General features: G+C 35.0%; 3 protein-coding genes across 6 annotated transcripts; 2 read left to right on the forward strand and 1 right to left on the reverse strand.

Moving 5' to 3' along the window:
* The first annotated feature begins 6,749 nt into the window (after nt 1-6,749).
* On the forward strand, nt 6,750-11,233 carry LOC11417411 (pentatricopeptide repeat-containing protein At3g21470). Of its 4 annotated transcripts, none has more exons than XM_024779299.2 (4): nt 6,750-6,943; nt 7,016-9,275; nt 10,673-10,826; nt 11,097-11,233. In XM_024779299.2, the coding sequence occupies exons 2-3, from the start codon at nt 7,726-7,728 to the stop codon at nt 10,800-10,802; spliced, it is 1,680 nt and encodes a 559-aa protein (XP_024635067.1). In that variant the 5' UTR covers nt 6,750-6,943; nt 7,016-7,725; the 3' UTR covers nt 10,803-10,826; nt 11,097-11,233. The 4 variants fall into 4 exon arrangements, with proteins under 4 accessions (XP_024635067.1, XP_039687593.1, XP_039687592.1 ...); XM_039831659.1 differs by having other exon boundaries at nt 11,102-11,228; XM_039831658.1 differs by lacking the exon at nt 11,097-11,233 and having other exon boundaries at nt 10,673-10,837.
* LOC11418122 (psbP domain-containing protein 4, chloroplastic) lies at nt 10,800-13,864 on the reverse strand. Its single transcript, XM_003602077.4, has 5 exons — nt 13,428-13,864; nt 11,829-11,932; nt 11,468-11,579; nt 11,146-11,373; nt 10,800-11,025 (listed from the first exon to the last, which is right to left on the reverse strand). Exons 1-5 carry the CDS (start codon nt 13,723-13,725, stop codon nt 10,961-10,963), a joined length of 807 nt encoding a protein of 268 aa, XP_003602125.1. The 5' UTR covers nt 13,726-13,864; the 3' UTR covers nt 10,800-10,960.
* A 2,576-nt stretch (nt 13,865-16,440) lies between these two features.
* LOC11433805 (putative transcription elongation factor SPT5 homolog 1) lies at nt 16,441-23,864 on the forward strand. Its single transcript, XM_003602079.4, has 22 exons — nt 16,441-17,098; nt 17,805-18,037; nt 18,177-18,323; nt 18,400-18,558; nt 18,641-18,724; nt 18,833-18,903; nt 18,997-19,348; nt 19,501-19,656; nt 19,748-19,845; nt 19,941-19,989; nt 20,080-20,232; nt 20,317-20,460; nt 20,552-20,642; nt 20,754-20,915; nt 20,995-21,040; nt 21,122-21,219; nt 21,325-21,403; nt 21,585-21,639; nt 21,759-21,873; nt 21,971-22,111; nt 23,133-23,230; nt 23,521-23,864. Exons 1-22 carry the CDS (start codon nt 16,756-16,758, stop codon nt 23,767-23,769), a joined length of 3,123 nt encoding a protein of 1,040 aa, XP_003602127.1. The 5' UTR covers nt 16,441-16,755; the 3' UTR covers nt 23,770-23,864.
* The last annotated feature ends 532 nt before the right edge of the window (nt 23,865-24,396 follow it).

Here is a 24,396-nt window from a genome sequence, read left to right on the forward strand (position 1 = left end):
GAAGTTTGGCACGGGCACCAGCCACACGGCCGTACCACCTCTCAGGACACTCTTTTGCTGCTTTTGCTTCAGAAACAAGCTACCTATTTTGACCTAAAAACTCGTGGTTTCTTGTGGAACATTCTAGTGATGTATTGTTTAGGTATTAATCGAAGGATCGAAAGATGAAGTTTAATAGTTGTTATTGATTCATCACAAATATTAAGCGAAGGATCGAAAGATGAAGTTTTAATATTGGAACAAGTGAATATAGACAAGGATTGCAAAACATGAAAATAGTCTAGCAAACATTGGGACAATAAAGTTTCGAGCTTCAAGGATTTCAATAGCAATCAACCATGAAAATAGGCGTGGTTTCTAGAGAAACACACTCACTGAGACCGAAAGGAGATGTGATAGGCTAAAGAGAAACTTGTCTTTAGAAAGTAGGTCTAACATAAAATTCTAAGTTTAAGGTTTTGGCTTGTGAAGGGTTTGTCATTATGATGAACCAATAATCCCAAGGCGCTTTTATTTTTATTATTTTCTTTTAATTAAAAATCCAAACTTTAATCTCAAACTCTCATCTAATCATTCTTAAAAGTTAATTGAATTCATAACTCGATGTCGGAACGATACTCATCTTTTTACTACTTCGGTAAATCGTGCACTCGCGGATTTACTCATCATCATAGTGAATCCCGTGTAAAACACTCCAAGTTGCACCATTCAAGGTGTTCTAAGAGACTAACCTTTTTTCCTTATTTTCCGTAAAGTACTTGCGTCTTGTAATAATATCGTAACCACCAACAAAAGACGGGAAGCCTTTCTGTTTGCCTTCTCCCACAATGCTTACTTGTGTATGAGTTGGCCGCTAAGCTTATACTAATAAACAAATATAAATAAAATATTGATATGTGAGCTAAAGTTATGGGACCCAATACGGGTCTTTTAAGACTTAAGAGTTGCAACATAGAAAGAAAAAAAATAAATCTGGCATAGTGAATTCCGTGTAAAACATCCTAAGTTTCATCATTCAAGATGCTATGAGATGCTAACCTTTTTTTTCTTATTTTCCGTGAATTACTTATGTCTTGTAATAATATCGTAACCACCAGAAGCCTTTTTGTTTGGCTTATGCTATGGATGTTGTTTCATGAAGTATTAGAGCCAATGATGCCTATATTCAGTTATTGCTCTTGCCATATGTTACACGTTTCTGTTTCTTCCTCACCATGTCTCACATTATTTGTTCCCTTCTATTATGATAGATGTGCATCCGTCTCACTCACACTTTTCACCACATATTATGCCCCTTTTCATAATCATAATTATAGTTACATATGCCCCCCCCCCCCCTTTTTTTTTTTTTTTTCTCTTTCAACATTACGTTGTTTGCTTCCAATTTTTGTAAAAATAATATAATTAAAATAAACATTAACCGGTGTCTTAATATCCATTACTCACGCTATCTATTTTCTTTCATTTATTTATAGGCCTTCAAAACTTCAAGTCTGATGTACTTGTATTTGTGATTTTTGTGTAAGATTGCTTCTCTCTGCAACTAAAAATGAAGAATCGCGTTGCAGAGAAGAAGAACAATGATAAGATTGAGAAACCAAAAGAAACACCGATGCCTCTTCCTTCCAAGCTTGAAAGGAACCCTTCTCTTGATTTTGAACCCAAAACATTACATAAAGATGAATTAAACTTGGCTCGGGTTTGTTTTTTTTTTTTTTTATCAATTAGTTTTATTTAATAAATTTCTCATATTTATATACTATTAAATTGAAAAATCTCATCGTAGGAGGAAGCTCTTAAAGTCATCAACACTCACTCAAAAGAAGAAGCTACGAAGATATTTTTAACGGTAAACATGAATTTTTTTTAGGGGTAAAAATGAATTTTTTATTATTTAATTCCTTTTCTTTTTATTTTTAAGGCTTAATTGCACTTTTCCCCCTATAGTTTGCCAATTGTGCGATTTTACACCCCATAGTTTTAAACGAGCGATTTTGCCCCCTATAGTTTTCCCCCTTTCTGATTTTATGGTCCCCATGACATTTAGCGCTGGTTTTTTTTTTATCAATTAATGTGTGCCACGTGTGTAATTCCATTTTTTAAAAAATAAAAAAAATTGGTATTTTTCAGATTTTGAGAGAAGGGGGCACGTGATTTTTCAGATTTTAAGAAGAAATATCACGTGTCTCCTTCTCTCAAAATCTGAAAAATACCATTTTTTTATTTTTTAAAAAATGGAATTACACACGTGGCACACATTAATTGATAAAAAACAGGCATATCAACACTAAATGTCATGGGGACCATAAAATCAGAAAGGGTGAAAACTATAGGGGGCAAAATCGCTTGTTTAAAACTATGGGGTGCAAAATCGCACAATTGGCAAACTATAGAGGGGAAAAGTGCAATTAAGCCTATTTTTAATTCTAGATTGACCCCTTATGTTTACTTTTTCAAAAGCTTTCCAAATTCTACAAGATCTAATAAACATTGTATCATTTAAATGCTTTACAAATTCTACAGGATCTAATAAATACTATATTATTTAAAATTTATAGATATATAATGTGCTTTGATGGTGTTAGGGGTTGGTGCCGGGGACAAGCTCAAAGCAAACAAAAGAGTAAGATGGTGTGTTTGACGATGACAAATGAAGCTTGGATGAGAGTTTGGAAAGCTAAACAATGAAGAGTACTTTTTTCAGAAGAAAAAGAAGTTGTTGTTTCTTATGAAATAGTTCATTAGTACCTTCAATTAGGAAATGTTAAATCTTGTATTTGACATATTCAAATGTTCTTTGTAATATCTTCTCTCTTTTCATTGATTCAACTTTAAATTAAATATAATATTTCTTGTGGTGAACTTTGAAGATTTTAATTTGCTAAATAATTAGAGTTTAATTATGGATTACAAAGCATTTTTAACACTAGGTATATTAGTAAAGAATTGGTAAATTTCAAAAATAAAAATTGCCTAGCTACTAATATATTGGTTAAGTGAGAAAGTATATTGAAAAGTGTAGAGTAAATTGAAAAGTATATGCGTGAGACTATAATAACTAACATCTAATCATGTGTGGTTTGTTACTCAAAAGAGTATGAAAAACGCTACACTAAAAACAAGGTGAACAAATAAGACACAATGGGATTCCCTTCGGAAAAAAAAAATAAGACACAATGAGATGGTTTCTTATAACTCCATAAACAAAATATTGCCTCTTTTTTTGTTCCAGGCCCTAACAATTTTTTCACAATAAATAAATTTGATTTATTTATTACAATCACAATCAAATAAATAAATTTGATTTATTTATTTGTCTCATATTAATATACATTTAAAATATATTTTTTGTCAAACTCAATGAAATAAAACATAATAAAGTTTTTTATAATATAAATAATAAAGTTTTTATAATATAAATTTGTTAAATTTTGCAAATTATTATGAAAATATGAATTATTATTATTATTATTATTATTAATGCATATAACATTTAGAAATGATACATATAACATTTATTTGGAACAAACATAAAAACAACTTGAATTTATTAAATATATTATAGTTTATCGTGAAGGTGAGAAAAACACAAGAACGGGGGGTTGAATTGTGTTAGTTTTTTCTTCTTTTTCTCCTAACTGAAAAATGCAGTTCAGAAGCCGATAGAGTTCTACTTCTGAAGAGATGTTCAGAATTAAATGCAGCGGATAAAACAGAGAGAAAGAGAGAAGAAAGACACAAGCAATTTATACAGGTTCCTTCCACAAACCGGAAGTCAGTCATGTCCCCCTTGCACTTCCAAGGGGAGTTCACTATGTAATATCTGATTACAAATGCTCACTACTAAACTTAGTAAGAGAGTTCAAATTGCTCAAGCACAACTGCAAGAGACTTCCTATGCTCCTGAACACAATCAAGAGACTTCTATTGCTCAAGTACAACTGCAAGAGACTTCTTAATTCAAACAGAATTACAAAGAAAAATGTTTGAGGTTGAACACTTGATATACAATCAGTGGTGTTCACAATACAAATTAGATAAAAACTCTAAAGACTTTAGAATTCCTAAGATATAAGCTTTGTTAAGAAATTCTAAGTGAACTTTGAAGTGGAGAACAATTTCAACAGAGTATTGGCATAGCTAATGCGTAGTATTGTTCTTTTGTAACTCTGAGTCTTCACTCCTTTATATAGAGGTGTGAAAGAGACGTTGAAATTTCATCACATTCAAAATAGAGTCGTTTGAAGCTTTTGATCTATCAGCAATGATCCTTTTCCTGATATGGTTATTGTCCTATGAAAGATCAATTTCAAATGCGTTCCCAATGTGAATAAACATTGTTGAAGGCAGAGTTGTTATCCTTGTCTTGTAGCAGAGACAAAAACAGAGTAGTGGTTGTACACTTCGTACAAACATACTATGTCAACGCTCTTTGAAGAATAAGCATCCAATGCATTTCAAAATAGTCGTTGCCATACTTTTCCAGTCTTCTGCAATTTCTAGGCGAGTTAGAGTCCTTGAACCAGCTTTTGAAGCTTTAAGTTCCATCTCCTGATGAACTGTAGCTTCTGGTGATACACAACTTCTGATGAACTTGCTTCTGATGACGTCATCACTTCAGGAGCACTTTGTCTTCAGGAGCACTTCAAACTTCAGGAGCAGTTTTCTTCAGACGCTTTAAGCTTCCCTTTTTGTTGATGTACTTGCTCTTTATTTGTTCTTTCAAGACCAATTTAAGATGTCAAATTTTGTCTATAGTCCTGTACACTTGAACAAATATTAGCGTATCCAATTGACAATTTTTAATACTTTGTTATCATCAAAACTCTTAAGGATTATTATTGCTAGACACATTTTGTTCCAACATATCGTAGCTTAGATTAGAGTTTAATGTCTAGTTGCTAAGTACTCTTGTCAATTTTCTAATTATTTGCTAATTATTTCGTTTGTTGCCATTTTTAGTTGTGGAACTACTATTTTTTTTAGCAAAGGTAATATTTATTCATTTCGTTCATAATCAACGAATACAAAGTAGTTGGTCAATAATTGAAAACATGGGGACTAGGATGAGATAAAGATGCTCTGGCTGGGTTAGGATCCTCTCCATTTATGTATTTCTCCATTTCTTCAATTTGGAGAGATAAAGACACATAAAATCTTGAAAAAAGTAAAATATGATTTAATGATGGTAGGACCCACTTAGTGGTTGAACCCACCATCTATTTTTTGTGTCTATCTTTCTCCAACTTGCAAAACTCCATTTATTTTGTCAAATTGAGAGGATCTTCACTCGCTCTGGCTATGCAATAAGCAACCATATTAGTTTGCCTACGAACATGAGACACTACATAGTCAGGTCTATTAAATAAGAGACTTCTACATTGAAAGACAAGGTCTCCAAATTCATTTAGAGGAACCTTTGTGGAACAAATAGCATCTGGTAGAGATTTGCAATCTGTTTCAAACAAAATAGTGTGCATTCCGTTTGATATGGCCAATAAGCCTATGGTTTCAGCTTCTAGAATTGTGGCTGGTGAGTGAAAATAATCTGATTTCCCAAGCGATAATAGTCTAATAAAACCCATAATGTATCCCATAATGGCGTTATTGTTGAAAGCAGTGGCGTCCACATTACATTTAATCATACCGCCCGAGGGTTTTCTCCAATTATGATAGGCTTCAGCTTCATGTAATGGTAACTTTGCTCTTTGCATGCAACTCCATTTATCAAGTGTGTCTTTCGCTCGAGTAACAATGGAGGCTGGTGTGGTGTCAGAGGCTTCCCAAAGCTTTTAGTTCTGACTCTTCCATAGACTCCAAAGAGTCATTGCAACTAAGATTTGTTATTGTGATTGTAACCTCTGTTAAATAATTCAAAAAGCATAACAGTGAAATCATTAGCATTTTGTAGCAGCTCGTGTACAATGTTATGGATCCCTATCAATTCCGAACAACTAGTCGCTTTTGAGCAAATAAAAAAGACGTGCATATGAGATTCTGCTAATAGGTCGCAAGAGACGCATGTATCATCACAAGGGATGCCTCTATGAAGAAGAATCACTCGAGTGAGTGAGCATTGATGAGCGGTGCGCCAAATAAAAGAGCGAACTTGAGGATGTATTATCATAAATAGAGTTGCATTGCCCTTTTGGGTTATAAAAATTAGGGTTAAATATGTTTTTGATCCCTATAAATATGTCAACTTTTAGTCCCTAAAAAATTTTCATCTTCACTTTTGGTCCCTCTTTTAAAGTAAACTCATATGTAGAATCCAAATTTTTGCAAAAAAATTTATAATATTACAAGAAACTCACAAAAAAAAAAAGAATTTTTTAACAAAACATAAATTTAATATGAATTTTTATATTTTTGACAGTTAAAAACTCATATTTAATTTGTGCTTTGTTAAAAAATTCTAATTTTTTTTGATTTTTTTTACAATATTCTACACATTTCTGCACAATTTCATTAAAAAAAAAATACAAAAATTAACTTAAAAATAGGAATCAAAAGTAGTGATTTAAAATTTTATAGGGACTAAAAGTTGAAGAAAATTTTTAAAGAAACTAAAACGAAAAATTGGTATATTTATAAGGACCAAAAATATATTTAACCCTAAAAATGATTTGAGTGGTGATAGGTAAACCACCTTAGATGCCAGACCATCTTATACACCTTCCAACATTTCAAAAAATATATAAAATACTCTTAAAAAGTGCCAGCTCAAAAAAAAAATAAAATTGCAGATTTCATTTCTCTCTCATCTCTCTCACTTCTCTCTATCTCACCACCATAACCTCCACGGCTCCACCCTCCTTAACCACCACCACTCCCTCTTTCTTTTCCGTCAGCCGCCACCACCTGCGTCACCGGCCACCACCATAACCCCGCCTTCATTTGAATACGACCCAGTCTCCAAAACAACCTTGCTATGCTGATATTTGTAAGTATGATCCTCCTTTTGTGTTGAATCAACCCAAAGATTTTTATATTCTAACACAAAAATAACTTGCAGATTCTGTAGCAAATCCAAACTCCAGTGTATGTCCTAAGCTACAATCATGAGCAGACAGTCCTTTGGATAATTTTCCCTGTGATGAAGAATGTGCTATAATCGTAAAAATAACAGCTTTATTAAAATTAATTGAAATTGAAATTTGGAAGTGGATTTGAATTTGGATTTGGATTTACAGAGTTTGAATTGAAAATCCATGATTTGTCTATGGAAGAGATTGAGGTGAATTGTTGAAGTAAGTTAGAGTGAAGTTAAAATTGTTATTCAGTTTCTTCATGGATTCATAGTGGAAATTCTTTGGTTTTTGATTGTCCATTGATGAAGATTTTGTGCTGAAGATTATAGTTGAATTAAGTAAGTTAGATTGAAATTAAGTCAGTCAGAATTATTGTATGCTATAAGCTTCTCATGATTACTTGATGGTGGCCGTTGACGGAAGTGGTGGTGGCCGACGAGAAAGAAAGAGGGAGTGATGGTGGTTAAGGAGTGTGGAGGTTGTGGTGGTGAGATAGAGAGAACAGAGAAAGATGTTTGGAGATGAAGAAAGAGTGGTTGTGAGAGGGGTGTACCAAAGAGTGGTTATGTATCTTTTCCAAATGATTTAGAAGTGTCATGAATTGATTGGTTGTTAACTACTTGTTTGTTATACGTATGGATAAACTGTCGCATATTATCAATGATACAATGAACAGAGGGTGACTAGTTAAAGCATGCAACAAGTAAAAAAAATTGGTGGAATCACAAAGAGTTTCAACCCATCAAATTGGTCTCATTCAATAAGGAACAACAGTACTAACCAAGCATCATTGAAAAGGGCTCTTGTTTTGTATAAACAAACTCGCCATGACACAACACACGACCCCACCGTGATCCCTCAGTTACTCAAAGCATGCGATTCTCACCCCTTCCTTCCTTACGTTAAATCCTTACACGCAGAATCCATCAAAGCTGGTTCTGATGTGGATGTGTTCATTGGAACCGCCATTGTTGCAGCATATGCAAAATGTGGCGTTGTTTGTGATGCACGCAAGGTGTTTGATTTAATGCCTGAAAGAAATGTTGTGACTTGGAATGCAATGATTGGTGGGTATTTGAGAAATGGTGATGCTAAATCTGCGTTACTTGCGTTTGAAGAAATGCCAGGGAAAACGAGGGTGAGTTGGAGTCAGATGATTGGTGGGTTTGCTAGGAATGGTGATACTTTAACTGCTAGGAAGTTTTTTGATAAGGTTCCGTATGAGTTGAAGGATGTGGTGATATGGACTGTGATGGTTGATGGATATGCTAAGAAAGGGGAAATGGAAGATGCAAGAGAGGTTTTTGAGTTAATGCCTGAAAGGAATTATTTTGTTTGGTCATCTATGGTTTGTGGGTACTGCAAGAAGGGTGATGTTATGGAGGCTGAGGCGATTTTTCGACGGATTCCAGTTCGGAATTTGGAGATTTGGAATTCCATGATTGCTGGGTATGTACAGAATGGATGTGGTGAGAAAGCATTGGAGGCTTTTGGAGAAATGGGAGTCGATGGGTTTGAGCCGGATGAGTTCACCGTTGTTAGTGTTTTATCTGCTTGTGCTCAGCTTGGGGACTTGGATGCTGGAAAACAGATGCATCACATGATAGAATGTAAAGGAATAGCTGTGAACCAGTTTGTTTTGAGTGGATTGATCGACATGTATGCAAAATGTGGGGACTTGGTTAATGCAAGGTTGGTATTTGAAAGTTGTAATGAGAGAAACGTTTTCTGCTGGAATGCTATGATTGCGGGTTTTGCCGTCAATGGACAATGCAATGAGGTTCTTGAGTATTTGGATAGGATGCAGGAGTCAAATATAAGGCTTGATGCTGTCACGTTTATTACTGTACTCTCAGCTTGTGCTCATGGAGGTCTGATGAGCGAAGCATTGGAAGTGATATCTAAAATGGAGGAATATGGAATTGAAATGGGCATCAGGCATTATGGATGCATGGTTGACCTCTTGGGAAGAGCAGGGAAGTTAAAAGAGGCATATGAGTTAATAAAAAGAATGCCAATGAAACCTAATGAAACAGTTTTGGGGGCAATGATCGGTGCTTGTTGGATTCATTCAGATATGAAAATGGCAGAACAAGTAATGAAGATGATCGGTGCAGACTCTGCTGCTTGTGTTAATTCGCACAATGTGCTTCTGTCAAATATCTACGCAGCTTCAGAAAAATGGGAGAAAGCTGAAATGATAAGGAGTAGCATGGTTGATGGAGGATCTGAAAAGATACCAGGGTATAGTTCAATCATCCTTAGTAACTCTGCTGTTGATTTAAGTATAAGTAAAGAAATTTCACGTCAAATGAATGGGCTAAGTGCAATCTAAAGAGTAGAAATAACAAAATGAACACTGCTATGATTCTCCAAGCAACGTGCCATGACCAATTGGTTGTTGCTGCCTCCATTAATATTCCCAAAGTTCATAATAACATATGCTATTTGATCTGTGATTTAGATGAGCGCAAGGAGCTGTGCTGTGAAGCCACATCTGAAGTGTTGAAAGCCAATGAAGATTGACACAGATAACTCCAACAAAGAGTGGGATAAGGAACAATTAAATGTAGCCAATGAGATTAAATAGAGTCCCAACCAAAATCAAGGTCCATTTGGAGAGAAAGGAATCAAGGCATGTTTCAGATAAAATCTATTTTAGTTGAGAATATTACAGAGTATTGGAAGGTGACAGACAACTCAGAGTTGGTTGAAATCTAAAGCACCGGGTTTTAAGTTTTCGTTGACGCGGTGGATGTTAAACCCATTAGCTTGTCTGGGCTTTGTTTCACAAGTTTTGGTCAAGCTAGTGTGTATCTGATAAAGGTGGATAGGCTGATGAAGGGTTATATGCAGATAACACGTTTCCTGCTGTGGCGTGGTCTGGAAGAGCCGTTTCTGTTTTGGTGCCGGCTAATTGGTCTGCAAAAACTACTGGTGGCTTGAAACTGTGCTGGGGCCTGATGTAGTTACCTATCATACTGTGGAATCATTTCTGCTAGTTTTGCAGACTGAGTTAATGGATCGGATCTGCAATATTTTTATGCAGTAGCTGTTTTTGTATGACTGTAACAGAGGTTGAGTGGTCGGCCTTCTTGTACAGGCCGGGTTTTGTGGATGGAAGCCGAGTTAATGCAGCTGTGTTGGTAGTGAGTCACAATAATATAGCCTGGGAGGCTTCAAGGAGTTAGTTAGCTAAAGGCTTAGTGGTTATGGTCGGCTGTCAAATAAATCAAAGAAATCTTCTACTTTTGTTATCAAAGTGTTACCTAGTCTGCATAATTGTGCAGATGGGAAAGCTATTTAATGTTTTTAGATCCTAGTGGTAGTAGGAGATAACAAGTTTTTCTGTTTTGGTTGATTTGGTATCGATGTTCAACTAAAGTGACTATCTTCCTTTGTTAGTGTAATTGTTCCTTATTTATATAATCTTGGCACGTCTTGTGCTTAGATTAGAGATTTTAATATAGATTGCCTTGAGTTCAATTTTTCCTGGTGGTTCTTCATTAATAGGTTATTTATAATCACCAGCAGGTCTTTACTGAGACCCGCGACAATGCCCTTTAACATAATAGAAAAAAAATTATACCCTTTCCTTTAAATTGTACAAGATATATAACCAAGCTTGTTAATTATCACAGAGTTTTTGTGATCAAGCCTGAAAGAATAGCATCTCGTGAGTACTTAGCAGGTCGAAAAGCAATAACCAAGAGTGGTCAGCTTCATAACAGACTTATTTACTCTCCACCCTGCCTAAGCATAACAATGTAACAAAACTGTTATGGTATATTGAAGGTACAAAGACTTTACATATTTGATCTCTTGATTCACAGAAATCCCAATCAGGAAAAGTAGTGGGAAATTTCTGCATTACAGCACTATTCTACACATAAGAAAATTTAATATTTTCAATTTATTGGAAATTCCAATTATACAACTCGAAAAGAGTCAGATATCTTCTTCAAATCATTGTAGTGTCTCTTCCACTGAAGGCCTGCAATTAAGATGACATAAGATTATTTTCTGTTAACTTTGTAATTTTTTTAAATACTTTGTTTATGACAGTTCAGACTGGATGCTGTAAAACTACTTAGAAGAGAATGAGTAAACATACCATTACCGGTTACACCAAACAAGTATAGGCGGTTGCCAGCAGCGGTGGCAGTAATGAAAATATGAGGAGGCTCTAGCTCAAACTGATAGTAAGTTCTCCCTTCATGTTCTGCAACATTTGAACTAAGAACTTTCCCTTCCACATTTTCTCCAATCATTTCAGGACCAAATGCACTGATCACTTTGTCTGGAGGTCCAATTTTTTCTATTGTAGCATCATCACCAATAACTGCATATTAAAGATTCACATTCTTTCTGTTACAATTTTATTCTCCTTCTCTCCAGAAAGTTAAAATGAACAAAAGGAAATCAGGCTAACTCACTATCGGAGAATCTAAGAACAGGAGCAACAATGACAAACAGACGTCCTTCCTTAGAGCTGGAAAATCTCAAATCTAACTCTGTTCCACCAAGATCTGCTATTGATACAGGTACCTGTTAAGCAAATATATGCTTAAGTTTAGATAAAGCAAGCAAGCATAAGAACAAAAAACATATATAATGTCCTCCAGATGATCAAATGTGAGTAAATATGTTCTGAATAAAAGAGTGTGAAATCTCTCCGCTAAAAAGGGAGCAAGAAAAGTTATTTTCTGCACTCTTCCAAAAAATGTCCACTCTATGTTCTAAATACTTTGAGACCATTTGAGACTGAACTTAACAGAGGAGTTCATAGATCATTACCTCTTCCCATTCTTGAGGCACTTTAAAGGTGTATGGAATAATAGGACTCCATCCAACACCATGTCCTCCTGATTTCTCATCTGGCCTGCGATATGTCCTCCAACCTGTCTGGTCAAAAACTTACTACATTATTTCATTTTCACTTAGGGTGTGTTTGGATTGAGGGTCTAGGATGGGAGGGCTCACTTTTATTTTTTAAATTACGAACAATGTAAAATGTTTTTTTAAAATAAATTTAGTGTTTTTGAAGTATTATATGATCATTTATCATGTTGTTAATTCAATTTTCAAAAGATCATTTTATAATGTCCGTAATTTAAAAAAGAAAACTAAACCCTCCCCTCCTAAACCCTCCATCCAAACACACCCATTAAAAAAATTACCAAGCTGGAATTCAGACTTGAAATCATCTAAAATGACCAAGTTCAGAATTAACATCAAGTCTACAAATGGAACCATCAACACATTTCTTTTGTCATGACCTCCATTTGAAGTTCAATTTCTTGTGGTTTTTATTATAGGATGTTGTCATGTTATAACTTATAAATAAAATCATTTGCAACAGTACGATTTACAATCATGCAAATCATTGTTTTGTCAAGGACAATGTGACAGGAACAGTTCTGGTGCAAGGGATGCTTAGGGAAGGACTAAATCAAATGGCATGTCTCTTGTCTGTCAAATTTATCAGACAAAGAGAGTCGGCATAGAAGGCTTGGACATTCTAGTAGTAGAGTCCTAGAAGTCCTCTTGAAATATTGTCAAATAAAAGTGTCACCTAGCGACCCCTTTTCATTTTGTGGTGGTAGTGTAAGTGAACATTGTGCATTGTAGCTAAGGGGGGATTTAGCCCCCACTTAGTTAGTTATATATATGTTTCTCTTATCTTGTGACCAATAAATGGCAAAAGATATTTATGTATAATGATACTTGTTTTAGAAATGATTATAATATTTTTTAGTTTATTTCTGTATTTCCCCGTGCGTATCCATTTTATGATGTTTTTTGGTCACGAATATATTACAACTTTTCCTATATATAAGACCCCATTCTGAAATTGCTCATATATAGTTATTGAGCTTCTATTTAAGCTCACCAGATAAGTCTTAAAACCATCTACAATAGCACAAGTTTACTTTAACAAATTATACTCACCAAAACTACAACAGTATTCTGTTGCAAACTTACAAGGTAAAAATATTACCCCAGTAATTGTAAGTTGTAGGGAAGCTAAGTAATCAGTCTTCTTACCTTCATTTGAGAAGTTGGCTATTTATAGCCCAAGTTTTAGATAGTGCTACCTCCCACTTTCAAAACCATTTCTACTTATTTTCGCTTCCCTCTCATTCTTACCGATCCTTCATAAATTCCCAATTAACTTCGTATATTTTACAAAACTTTTAGAAAACAAGTGGCACCCAAATTCCCAATTTTTTTATATTAAACTTCTTCACTTGTTGCATTAATTCAATACCAAGGCACCCTGTTAGGTAACCATTTATGATTTCAAAACCTTGTATGTGTAATAATCGGAATCTGAAAAAAGTGTCAGAATTTAATCAGTTAAAATATAACTTTAATGATGCAAAGTTAACGAACCTTGTTCATCTGGCTCAGACAGACCAGGAATTCTCCCTGCTAAAAGACCTTGTTTCACCACAGCCAAACTCACTCCTGGAAAACCCAACAAGGAAACTCCAGAAGCCAAAATTGCTCTTCTGTTCGCCAACAAAGATGAACATTTATCACTCTCTTCATTGATTGATAAACTGTCTATTGAGACTGAAGCATGCATAGTTCTTGAAACTTCATTTTTAACTGAACAAGGTTGGATATACATGTGTTGTGGGTTTCTTCTATAGGAAAGTAGAGTGGTTGTGGACAAGGATGTTGCCATGTCCACGAAGATTGATGATGTTTGGAAAATATAATTTAGTCACCTTAAAGAACAAGAGTGCAGATAATATAAATCATTAAAACTAGTGGAAATATTAACGTGGAAGTTAAGGTCCAAAGGCTAAGTTTTTTTTTTTTTTTTTTTTTTTTTTTTTAAGACCTAAGGCTAAGGTTATGAAGTACATGAGATTTTTGTGGACTCGGTTGCTGCCACTCTGATGAGTGAATCCCACAATATTTATTTCTTTAAAATATTTTATTTTATTCTATTAAGAAAGTTGCAATTTCTGGTCCAACTACACGTGTCAATACAAGTATTTTTTTTTTTTTGAGAGAAATGTCAATACAAGTGATGAATATTAATCCTTCGAATTTTTTTGGTCAAAAAATTAATAAATCATATGTAGGTAATTTTCATATTGCGTCAGTTGATTGCATTTTTATAAAGATGGTTCTCGAGTATCTATAATGTTTGATAGATTCATTTCGAGAAACCATCAAATTGATCGTTGATTTTGAAAGTCATTTTTAAATTAGTTTCTTTATTAATATTTTAAATTAATTTTTGTTTTGTCAAAAATTTCCCGTTCTTCATCATGTGACAAAAACATATAGCCAAAGACTTAATTGAGAAACTTTTGACAAAGACTAATTTGAAATATTAATAAAATCAGAGACTAAATTAAGAATGACTTACAAAGACGGAGATCAATTTGGTAGCTTACTCGTTTCATTTCATACTTCCAATTTCCACCGTATCTAATTATTATCTACCCTACTAAACTTGATTCATGAGGTTCTGCCCAAGACATGATTTTTATATGCTACAAGGAGCGTATCCTAAGAGCATCTACAATAGAGACATTTAATGAATCACACGTGTATACATCATCCATTTATAATTTTTTAATTGTAGTATCTAATAAGTATTCAATCTCTCTAACCAAAAATCTCATACAAATTTCTTAAACGAGACACATTAATCATTTATCAATAACTCTACATCATTACGTTTCAATATTCTAATATTGAAAACACATGGATCTCATCGTAAAAGATAGTGCTTAATGTAGCACCTCTCCCCAACAGAAACCCATTTTTTTATTCCATAATGAAAATACTTGTTAAATATTGTGTCTTCAAAAGGAAGGTCCTTCTATTGTGGATGGTCTAGGTTAATAGGCTAAAAGTCTCTTTTTACCTGTCAATTTACCTGACGAGCAGATGCATTCACTTAACAAATTAGCCGTTTATAAAATGCTACAAAACTACACAAAACTTGTCTTTGCTTCAACAATAACCAAAATTTGCCTTGTTAACATAGTTCAAACTTGCAAAATGAAAGAATTAAAACATAAACAACTTAGTTAAAAGAATATGAATAAAAAGATTGTTACCTTCCAACAAACGTTTGTTTAACGTCAAAAGCTCGACGTTTGATATGTTAGAGTGGAAAAAATGACACATATAATACATCATCCTTCGTCTTTGTTTGTTTACGAGGAACTCCATTAATTCGAGGAAGAGATGATGTGGGTTGATTTCCTCTCCCCATTGAACTTTTGTGAACGAGACACAAAATTCCATGACTCTGTCGATCTTAACCCTGTTCTCATTCACCCTCATTTGTTCTATTGCATTATCTTTTTCAGCTAATACTTCCTTATCTTCTTCATTAGTCATTTTTGTTTCTCTGCCAACAATAGTGGTCTTTAGAGATACTCTTTGATGAGTTAATTCTATGCGTTCCGCCTTTATTTCAACAACTTTCTTCGCATACAATTTAAGGAAGCTTTGTGGCCTATGCATGTCCATTTCTTTTAATGCTCTCGACCAACGATCTCGTGAACTTAGCTCAGTTGTTATGAACAATGTATAATAATATGTAAGGTCGAACCTCGACCACCACAAAAAAAAAAAAAAAATTCCCAACAGAGGTTTTACGATGCAAACAAATATTATATACAATATAAATAAAATTAACATATACAATATAATTTGATTTCTTCATTGTTAAGTAAATCTTTCAATTACATTTCCTTGGTGGCTATATTTATTTTTATTTTTTATTTCTTCGTGGTTAAGTAAACTTACTAGCAAAATTAGCTTTTATTTGATTTCTAGAAAAAACAATTATGGTAAAAATAATGTAAATAATTAAGTGAAAATGGTACTTACATGACCTTCTTTCGTTTTTATTGACAAGGAACGACAAAGTAGTAGAAATAATTAAGTGATTTTTTAATAGTCAAAGATGCATCAAAATTTTAAAATAGTTCATGATGATGCACTTTATTAGTTAAAATAATTCTGTTGTTAAAATAATCTTTCAATACTTGCAATAACCTTTTTCATACATAAACTAAACAACAATAATTAAGTTTATTGAATAAATGATACGATAAAATTAACAAAACATTTTTATATGAGAGACTATTTTAAAATTTCTATACGATACTATTGTATTTACTCGCTACTCATTCATAAAACAAAGTAACTGTTGCATATGGAAGGTGTGAAGATCAAACCTTGATCACAAAAAAAAATTGGTTTAATTCACTAAAAAACGGTAAAAGTAAGGGAAATCCAAACATCCCATTATATATTGTTATTTTTTTTTGAAAGGATCCCATTATATATTTTTATTGTTATGGATAAAAAAATCCGAATAGTCGATTTTATTTCATTTTTTGAGAATAATAAAATAGGGCTAACAATGTATCAAATTGAATCGGGGGGAAAGATAACCATTGCTGAAATCCAATCTAGGGTTACAGAGCAAAGAACCCACCTCTTCAATTTCACACTTCACATTCACATTCACATTCACATTCATCCATCCAATTCCAATTCTCTCAAAAATTCCAATAGAGTTAACCAATTTTCGGTTCCGCTCGCGTCTCATTTCCCTATAAAAGGACCCCTCGCATCATAGTTTTCTCATTCACAAAATCACTCGCACTCGCGCATCACAAAATTAGGGTTTGCATCGCTATTGCTCTCGCGAATCGCGAAATTAGGTTTTGCGGCGATGAGTCGTCGAGGAATGGATCGTGACGATGAAGACGACGAGGAGTATGAGGAACAGGTTGAAGATTTCGATGAAGAGGAAGCTGAGGAGGAAGAGGAGAGAGGCGGTGGCGGTGGCGGTGGAAAGAAGCGGAGGAGGCCCAGTTTTATCGATGATGATGCGGAGGAGGTAGATGAAGATGAGGAGGAGGACGAAGAGGATTATGATGATGATGATTACGACGGCGGCGGCAAAGGAAGTAGCCGTAAGCGGCAGTATAGGAAGGTTTCCGCTTCAAATTTCTTTGACGAAGAGGCTGCTGTTGATTCGGATGAGGAGGAGGAGGAAGAAGAAGTCGAAGACGGTACATTTTGTTTTATTTTATCGCATTTTTTGTTCTTCAATTAATTTCACTTAAGATTAGAGAGAAATCGATATGATTAGGTTTTGGTTGAAATTAGGGTTGAAACTGGGCTGGTTTCAGTTTTGATTTCAGTTTCATAAGATTGAAAATTCATTATATGCTAATTAGTAGATGCACATTATTATCGGTTTTTGCTTGAAGTTATATTGATTTCAGTCTATAGTGCTTATTTTTGTTTAAAAATTGGGATTATAAAAAACTGGTATTTATGTGGTAATCTGCAAATCAATCAAGTGAATGTGAATTTGAAGCAGCATTTTCTTTGGATCTGTTCATTGAAACACTGGTAATTTTCATCTACAATGTCTTCCGAGTGTTTATAACTCTATTAGAGTATCATACTAGGCTATATAATAATTGATTTGTACGATCTCTCTCTCTCTCTCTATATATATATATATATATCTATCTATGTCCAGTAACTTGTTTGATACACATATTTTTTCTTTTTACAATGCGGGGTTCTTATTTTTATGTGTTACTAAATGCTGGGAAATGATTGAATTTCATGCGTTTCTACTGTTTTGCACACCATTGGACTGGTCTATAATATTGTTCGGCTCAGGCTCTAAGCTATGCTGTATAAAGTATGTCTCTTATCTATATTGATCAATTAATAAACTAGAAAACATCTAAACACATGCAGGCTTCATTGTTGGGCCTGATGTGCAAGACGAAGATGATAATAGAGGAAGGCCACGTCACAGACAGCCACCCCACCAAGAAGATCATGAAGACCTTGAAGAGATGGCAAGAAGGATACAAGAGAGATATGGAAAGCAGCGGTTGGCAGAATACGATGAAGAAACTACAGATGTAGAACAGCAAGCACTTTTGCCATCTGTGAGAGACCCAAAGCTGTGGATGGTCAAATGCGCGGTATGATCCTCTCATTTTTTTGTTTATTTAATCCGACTACCTAGCCGACCCCACTTAATAGTATAAGGCTCAGTTGTTGTATTTATTCCGATACTGGCAAGGATATAGAGTTTGTCTCATCCTTTGATTTGATACTCAGATTGGCCGTGAGCGTGAAACAGCTGTTTGCCTCATGCAAAAGTACATAGATAAGGGGTCAGAATTGCAAATCAGATCAGCTATTGCTCTTGATCATCTCAAAAACTACATATATGTGGAAGCAGATAAAGAAGCTCATGTTAGAGAGGTATTGTGTGAAATATCTATCGTTTATCACACATACATCATGGATAAAATTGTGAACTTTTTTGCATGTGTTTCAGGCTTGCAAAGGTCTTCGCAATATATTTGGACAAAAAATAACACTCGTTCCAATAAGAGAAATGACTGATGTGCTGTCAGTTGAAAGCAAAGCCATTGATCTTGCTAGAGATACTTGGGTTAGAATGAAGATTGGGACATACAAGGGGGACCTTGCCAAAGTATGCACTGTATTCTGGGAAATTCATGACTCTATCCCTCATACATTCTTAATTTGTCACCTAATTTATATCCCTTCAACAGGTAGTGGATGTTGATAATGTACGGCAGAGGGTTAGAGTGAAACTAATTCCGAGGATAGATTTACAGGCTCTCGCAAACAAATTGGTATGGAATGTTTCTGTCTTGTTGAATGCATGATTTGTATTGTTGAATTGTTAATTTCGTTGAAAATTCGAGTCCACATTTTCTTTACAAAATGTATTTGTCATGCAGGAAGGTAGAGAAGTTGTGAAAAAGAAGGCATTTGTCCCCCCTCCTCGTTTTATGAATGTTGAAGAAGCTAGGTATTGCCGACTGTCCTAGTTGTTGCTTATATGTTTCTACTTTCTACAAATCTTTTAATTTCCTGGTCTTACGGAGCTTAATTTTTTTATCAGGGAACTGCATATCCGTGTTGAGCATAGGCGTGATGCCACCGGCGGGGAACGGTTTGACACCATTGGAGGCATGATGTTTAAAGATGGGTTCTTATACAAATCTGTATCTATAAAATCCCTTTATTCCCAGAACATCAAACCTACGTTTGACGAGCTCGAAAAATTTCGTAAACCGGGTGAAACTGGAGATGTAGCCAGTCTGTCAACTCTGTTTGCCAACAGAAAGAAAGGGCATTTCATGAAAGGTGATGCAGTTATTGTCATCAAGGGCGATTTGAAGAATTTAAAGGGATGGGTGGAGAAAGTTGACGAGGATAATGTTCATATTAGACCAGAAATGAAGGATTTACCTGTAAGTATGAATTGACATATCATTATGGTCATATGGTGGGTTTCCTCCAGTGTATAGACCATAGCCTGCCAGTTCTGCATGTTGCTAATTAGTGATAAATTGCCTTTATGATGATCTAATTATCTTGTTTTTTTTCCTTTCCCTTTTCGTAGAAAACTCTTGCAGTAAATGAAAAGGAACTTTGTAAATATTTTGAACCCGGAAACCATGTTAAAGTTGTTTCTGGTGCTCAAGAGGGTGCTACTGGCATGGTTGTGAAGGTGGAGCAGCATGTCCTGATCTTAATATCTGATACCACAAAGGAGCATGTGAGTTTTATAGTACTTTGATAGGCTTTCTGCAAAACTTTTGTATTTCTACTTGCATCTAGCGCAGAAATGACAATTATTCTCTCTTTAGATCCGTGCGTTTGCAGATGATGTTGTAGAGAGTTCTGAAGTAACCACCGGTGTGACTAAAATTGGGGACTATGAACTTCGTGATCTTGTATTGCTAGAGTAAGCATTTTTCTTGAGCCTGAGATTACACACAGTACCTTGCCTTGTTTTGCTCTGGTTCAAACCTTTCTCACTTCTAATTTAACATGGTCCAGCAATTCGAGTTTTGGTGTCATAATCCGTGTAGAAAGTGAGGCATTTCAGGTTAGTATCTCAACAAATCAAAACTTCAATGCTTTCTCAATCAAAATTAAGACTTTTTGTCATTATGCTATTGTATTTTTCCTTTATTAGGTTCTTAAGGGTGTTACTGACAGACCTGAAGTTGTGCTTGTTAAATTAAGAGAGATCAAGTGTAAGCTAGAGAAGAAAATAAATGTGCAGGATAAGTTTAGGAATACAGTATCATCAAAAGATGTTGTGCGGATTCTTGAAGGTCCCTGCAAAGTAAGGTTCTGACTGTTCGCTAGATTTTTTTTATGGAAGTTGTTTTTAAGGCTTTTAACATTTTTTTTTTTTTTTTTGGGTTAGGGAAACCAAGGTTCTGTGGAGCACATATATAGAGGGGTCTTGTTCGTCTTCGATCGCCATCATCTTGAACATGCAGGCTTTATGTGTGTTAAGGCCCAATCATGTGTAGTTGTGGGAGGTTCACGCTCCAATAGTGACAGAAATGTATATTTTTCCTATTTTGATTCTTGAGTTCGTTTTTCTTTTTTTAAATTAGAAAATTCATCATTGATGTAATGTTCTGTTTCCTCTACAGGGTGATGTACACTCGAGATTCCCCGGTCTTAGAACTCCACCTCGCATTCCACAGTCCCCACATAGGTTTTCTCGAGGAGGGCCTCCATCTGGTATATGTTTAAATCTTTCGTTGTTGAGTGCTAAACATTGGATCAATTTGTTATGATAATAGACCTTTTTAAGAAAGTTGTCTGATGTTAATTTATCTGAATGTGGCAAAGCTGGAGGTAGACATAATAGGGGTGGAAGGGGGCATGATGGTTTGACGGGTGCAACTGTTAAAGTACGACAGGGCTCCTATAAAGGTTATCGTGGACGTGTTATAGAAGTTAAAGGATCATTCGTTCGGGTTGAATTGGAATCCCAAATGAAGGTTGTAACCGGTAAGTTTTGTAATTTGAGCAAATACCTGAGCTGCATGTTTCTTTGTATTCACATGTTCTCTGACTTGGTTGTCTGCAGTTGACCGCAATCATATATCTGACAATGTGGCCGTTACCCCACAACGGTAAGTTATATCTACATAAATTTTGTGATTTCTTGTGTGTATTAAAAGATATTCAATCATATGACTCTTGTCTTCTTCCAGTGAAACATCATCTCGATATGGGATGGGAAGTGAAACCCCAATGCATCCATCTCGAACTCCTTTGCACCCATATATGACTCCGATGAGAGATGCAGGAGGTATGGTTGATTTAATATTTCTAGCTTTCTGCTAGATTTTTTTAGATTTAACATTTGATTCTCTTGTAAACTGCTAATATTTCTTAAATGCATTGTTATTTGCAGCAACTCCAATTCATGATGGAATGAGGACACCTATGCGTGACCGAGCTTGGAATCCTTATGCGCCAATGAGTCCTCCTAGGTTAGTGCTAACATCATCAATAGATATCAGTATTCTAAAAACATCCTACTAGAACAAGGGTTGTACCGAATTCAGTAGTTTAATTAAGTTTAAATGCATTTTTTCTCAGTTTACAGACTGCAGCACCATCATATTATATAGTATATGTGGTTTATGAATTCTGACAGTGAAATAAATTCAGGGATAACTGGGAAGATGGAAATCCAGGCTCTTGGGGGGCCAGTCCACAGTATCAGGTCAGAAATATTAGCCAACTTCAGACACACTACTCTACAACTTTAATTCATTTGAGCATCCATACTGAACCATGCTGATCTTTATTTTATTGTCTTCTCCTTCTGTTTAATATTTTCAGCCAGGTAGCCCTCCTTCCCGGCCATATGAAGCACCAACTCCTGGTGCTGGTTGGGCTAGTACTCCCGGTGGCAATTATAGTGAGGCCGGAACGCCACGGGACAGTTCTGCCTACGGTAACACCACCTCTTACTTGCCCCCTGAAATCATTTGAATATCTGTAGTTTTAGTTTTTGTACTAATTCTATTTGGACCGATGGGTTTGTATTGCAGCTAATGCTCCAAGCCCATATTTACCATCAACACCAGGGCAGCCTATGACACCAAATTCTGCATCTTATCTTCCTGGCACCCCTGGAGGACAGCCTATGACTCCAGGAACTGGTGGTCTGGACATCATGTCCCCAGTATTGGGTAAGTTTCTATATTTTGTCTAACCTACAGATTTAGTGTGTACAAAATTGTTTCTGCAACTTTTTTGTTTAGTTAAATCATCACACCACAATTGTGATGGACCTAGTTATTGTCATCTATGATAGAAATAGCCTATGACAAGCACGGTCTTGTTATGGTGCATTTAATATGAAATTGATTAGAAACCCTGCACATGTATTTGGATGACCACTTGTATGTTTCTGTCTTATTTGAATGCAGTCGTTAGTCTAACATGATTTAATGGAGTTGATATTCTAGTTAAAACATCATATCTCTTCCTATTAGTTGTTTGTTTATATCCGTCGTGTAACAATGCTATAGCCCCATAATTTGACAATATTTTATACCAAAAGCATATTGCGGTACATGACAATTTGTTTAAATTCCGCTATGCCATAGCGCTATGGCCCCCCTATAGCCGCTATTTAACATCACTGCTCTATCCGTCCCATCGAGGTTGTCACTTTAGGTTATTTCAGATTGTTAAAAAATGTTTAAATAAATTAGGAGTGTGACAATTTTACCAATGTATCCTAACAATTGGTCGTTAACCATTGTCATGATTGTATAGTGGATTACAGTGAACATGGGAGTTATTATGCACATAGTATTACTTTAGAGGTAGAGAATAATAATTAATACATAGGAAACATAATAAAGTGACACTTATTTTGGGACGTTTTTTCCTTAACACGATACTCTATGGGACAGAAGAAGTAATATCTTTGGGTGATTTTCGCCTAAACACCACATGTTCCTACTACCCCAATGCTGTGAACGTCTTGCATTAGACGCCCACATAAGAACAATTGTTTGCCTTTCCATTTTTGTCATAGGTCATGGGATAACTCGTGGTTTTATGTGGAGATTATCCTATCATTTACCAAGCATATTCCTGGATCTATTTCTTGAATCACTTTGGATCATCAATTTATCAGCAAGATTTGAAGTGGCACGTGATTTCTTCCACATAGATTTGCTAATGTTTAACTTTTTGTAGGTGGGGACAATGAAGGGCCTTGGTTTATGCCAGACATATTGGTCAATGTACACAGGGCCGGAGAGGAGTCTGTTGGAGTTATAAAAGAAGTTCTCCCGGTATGTTGACCTAGGAAGCTTTGTTTTACGTTGGTATAGTTTAGATTATCTGTTTAGGTTTGGTTTTTAAATTTCTCGGTTATTGCCATGGCATAGAGTTGGTATTTGGTATGAATAAAAAAAATAGTGCTTAGTTTTTATTTCATCATCATACATCAAATATTAAACCGTGATTGTAATTCGAAGTCTCATTTGTTATCAAAAACTTCACATCTTTAGACAGATAATACTATTTCAATTGTTTGGGTTTCCATTATTGATATTATTGACACATGATTTGTTTTCTCCAGGATGGTTCTTATAGGGTAGCCCTTGGGTCTAACGGAAATGGTGAAACAATATCGGCCCTTTCCAATGAAGTGGAGGCTGTAGTGCCAAGAAAATCTGATAAAATAAAGATAATGGGAGGAGGGACTTTGCGAGGTTCCACTGGCAAGTTGATTGGTGTGGATGGCACTGATGGCATAGTAAAAGTAGACGACACGTTGGATGTGAAGATTTTAGACTTGGTTATTCTGGCAAAATTAGCTCAACCATGAGACTTCTTGTAGAGCAATTGTTTAACAGGGACACTATTATCGTAGGAATGAGGATTTAACGAAACATACGAATGTGTGATTGCCTCTTTTTCTCATGTATGTTTTTTTTTTGTTTTGTTTTCCAAATAAATATAATATAAAAATATATAAAATGAAATCACATATATATCTTTCAAAATAAAAAAGCCTTCCGACACACTGCACAGGGATCGTATTGTTATGAAACTAACTAGTTTTTATTCCACCTGCAACCCTTTCCTAATGATTGTTTGCGCTCTGATGATTGCTTTGTATCTATAATCAATAATGGAAGCAAACATCAATTTGTGTGCATCTTACTAAATACTCCAGACAAAAATGAATTGGAACCGAATAATGGGTTTGGTTTTGTTCAATGGAGTTGATTAAGCAACTTTAAAAACTTAAACCAGGAGCTTAATTTTTTACAAAATCTCGCATTATTAATTAAATTAAGTACATTCCTTACAAATTATGGATTAGACGCGACTTTCTAATTTTATTTTCATCAATGCAGTTTAAGGACTCTTATTTATTGGGAATATTTACCATGAGGATAAATTGATTTTTTTTTTTTTTTGAAATTTTATTCCCAAGCCTTCCCTTGAT

Source organism: Medicago truncatula, chromosome 3, assembly GCF_003473485.1.
Source record: "Medicago truncatula cultivar Jemalong A17 chromosome 3, MtrunA17r5.0-ANR, whole genome shotgun sequence".
Lineage (NCBI taxonomy): Eukaryota > Viridiplantae > Streptophyta > Magnoliopsida > Fabales > Fabaceae > Medicago > Medicago truncatula.

Coding starts and splice junctions, on each gene's coding strand:
- LOC11417411 (XM_024779299.2), top strand. CDS start 7,726: ATGCAACAAGTAAAAAAAATTGGTGGAATCACAAAGAGTTTCAACCCA. Junction 9,276..10,672: donor GGATCTGAAAAGATACCAGG/GTATAGTTCAAT, acceptor TAATTATCACAG/AGTTTTTGTGATCAAGCCTG.
- LOC11418122 (XM_003602077.4), bottom strand. CDS start 13,725: ATGGCAACATCCTTGTCCACAACCACTCTACTTTCCTATAGAAGAAAC. Junction 11,933..13,427: donor GTCTGAGCCAGATGAACAAG/GTTCGTTAACTT, acceptor TTGACCAGACAG/GTTGGAGGACATATCGCAGG. Junction 11,580..11,828: donor TGCCTCAAGAATGGGAAGAG/GTAATGATCTAT, acceptor TTTGCTTAACAG/GTACCTGTATCAATAGCAGA.
- LOC11433805 (XM_003602079.4), top strand. CDS start 16,756: ATGAGTCGTCGAGGAATGGATCGTGACGATGAAGACGACGAGGAGTAT. Junction 20,916..20,994: donor CCAAATGAAGGTTGTAACCG/GTAAGTTTTGTA, acceptor GGTTGTCTGCAG/TTGACCGCAATCATATATCT. Junction 21,640..21,758: donor GGGCCAGTCCACAGTATCAG/GTCAGAAATATT, acceptor TAATATTTTCAG/CCAGGTAGCCCTCCTTCCCG.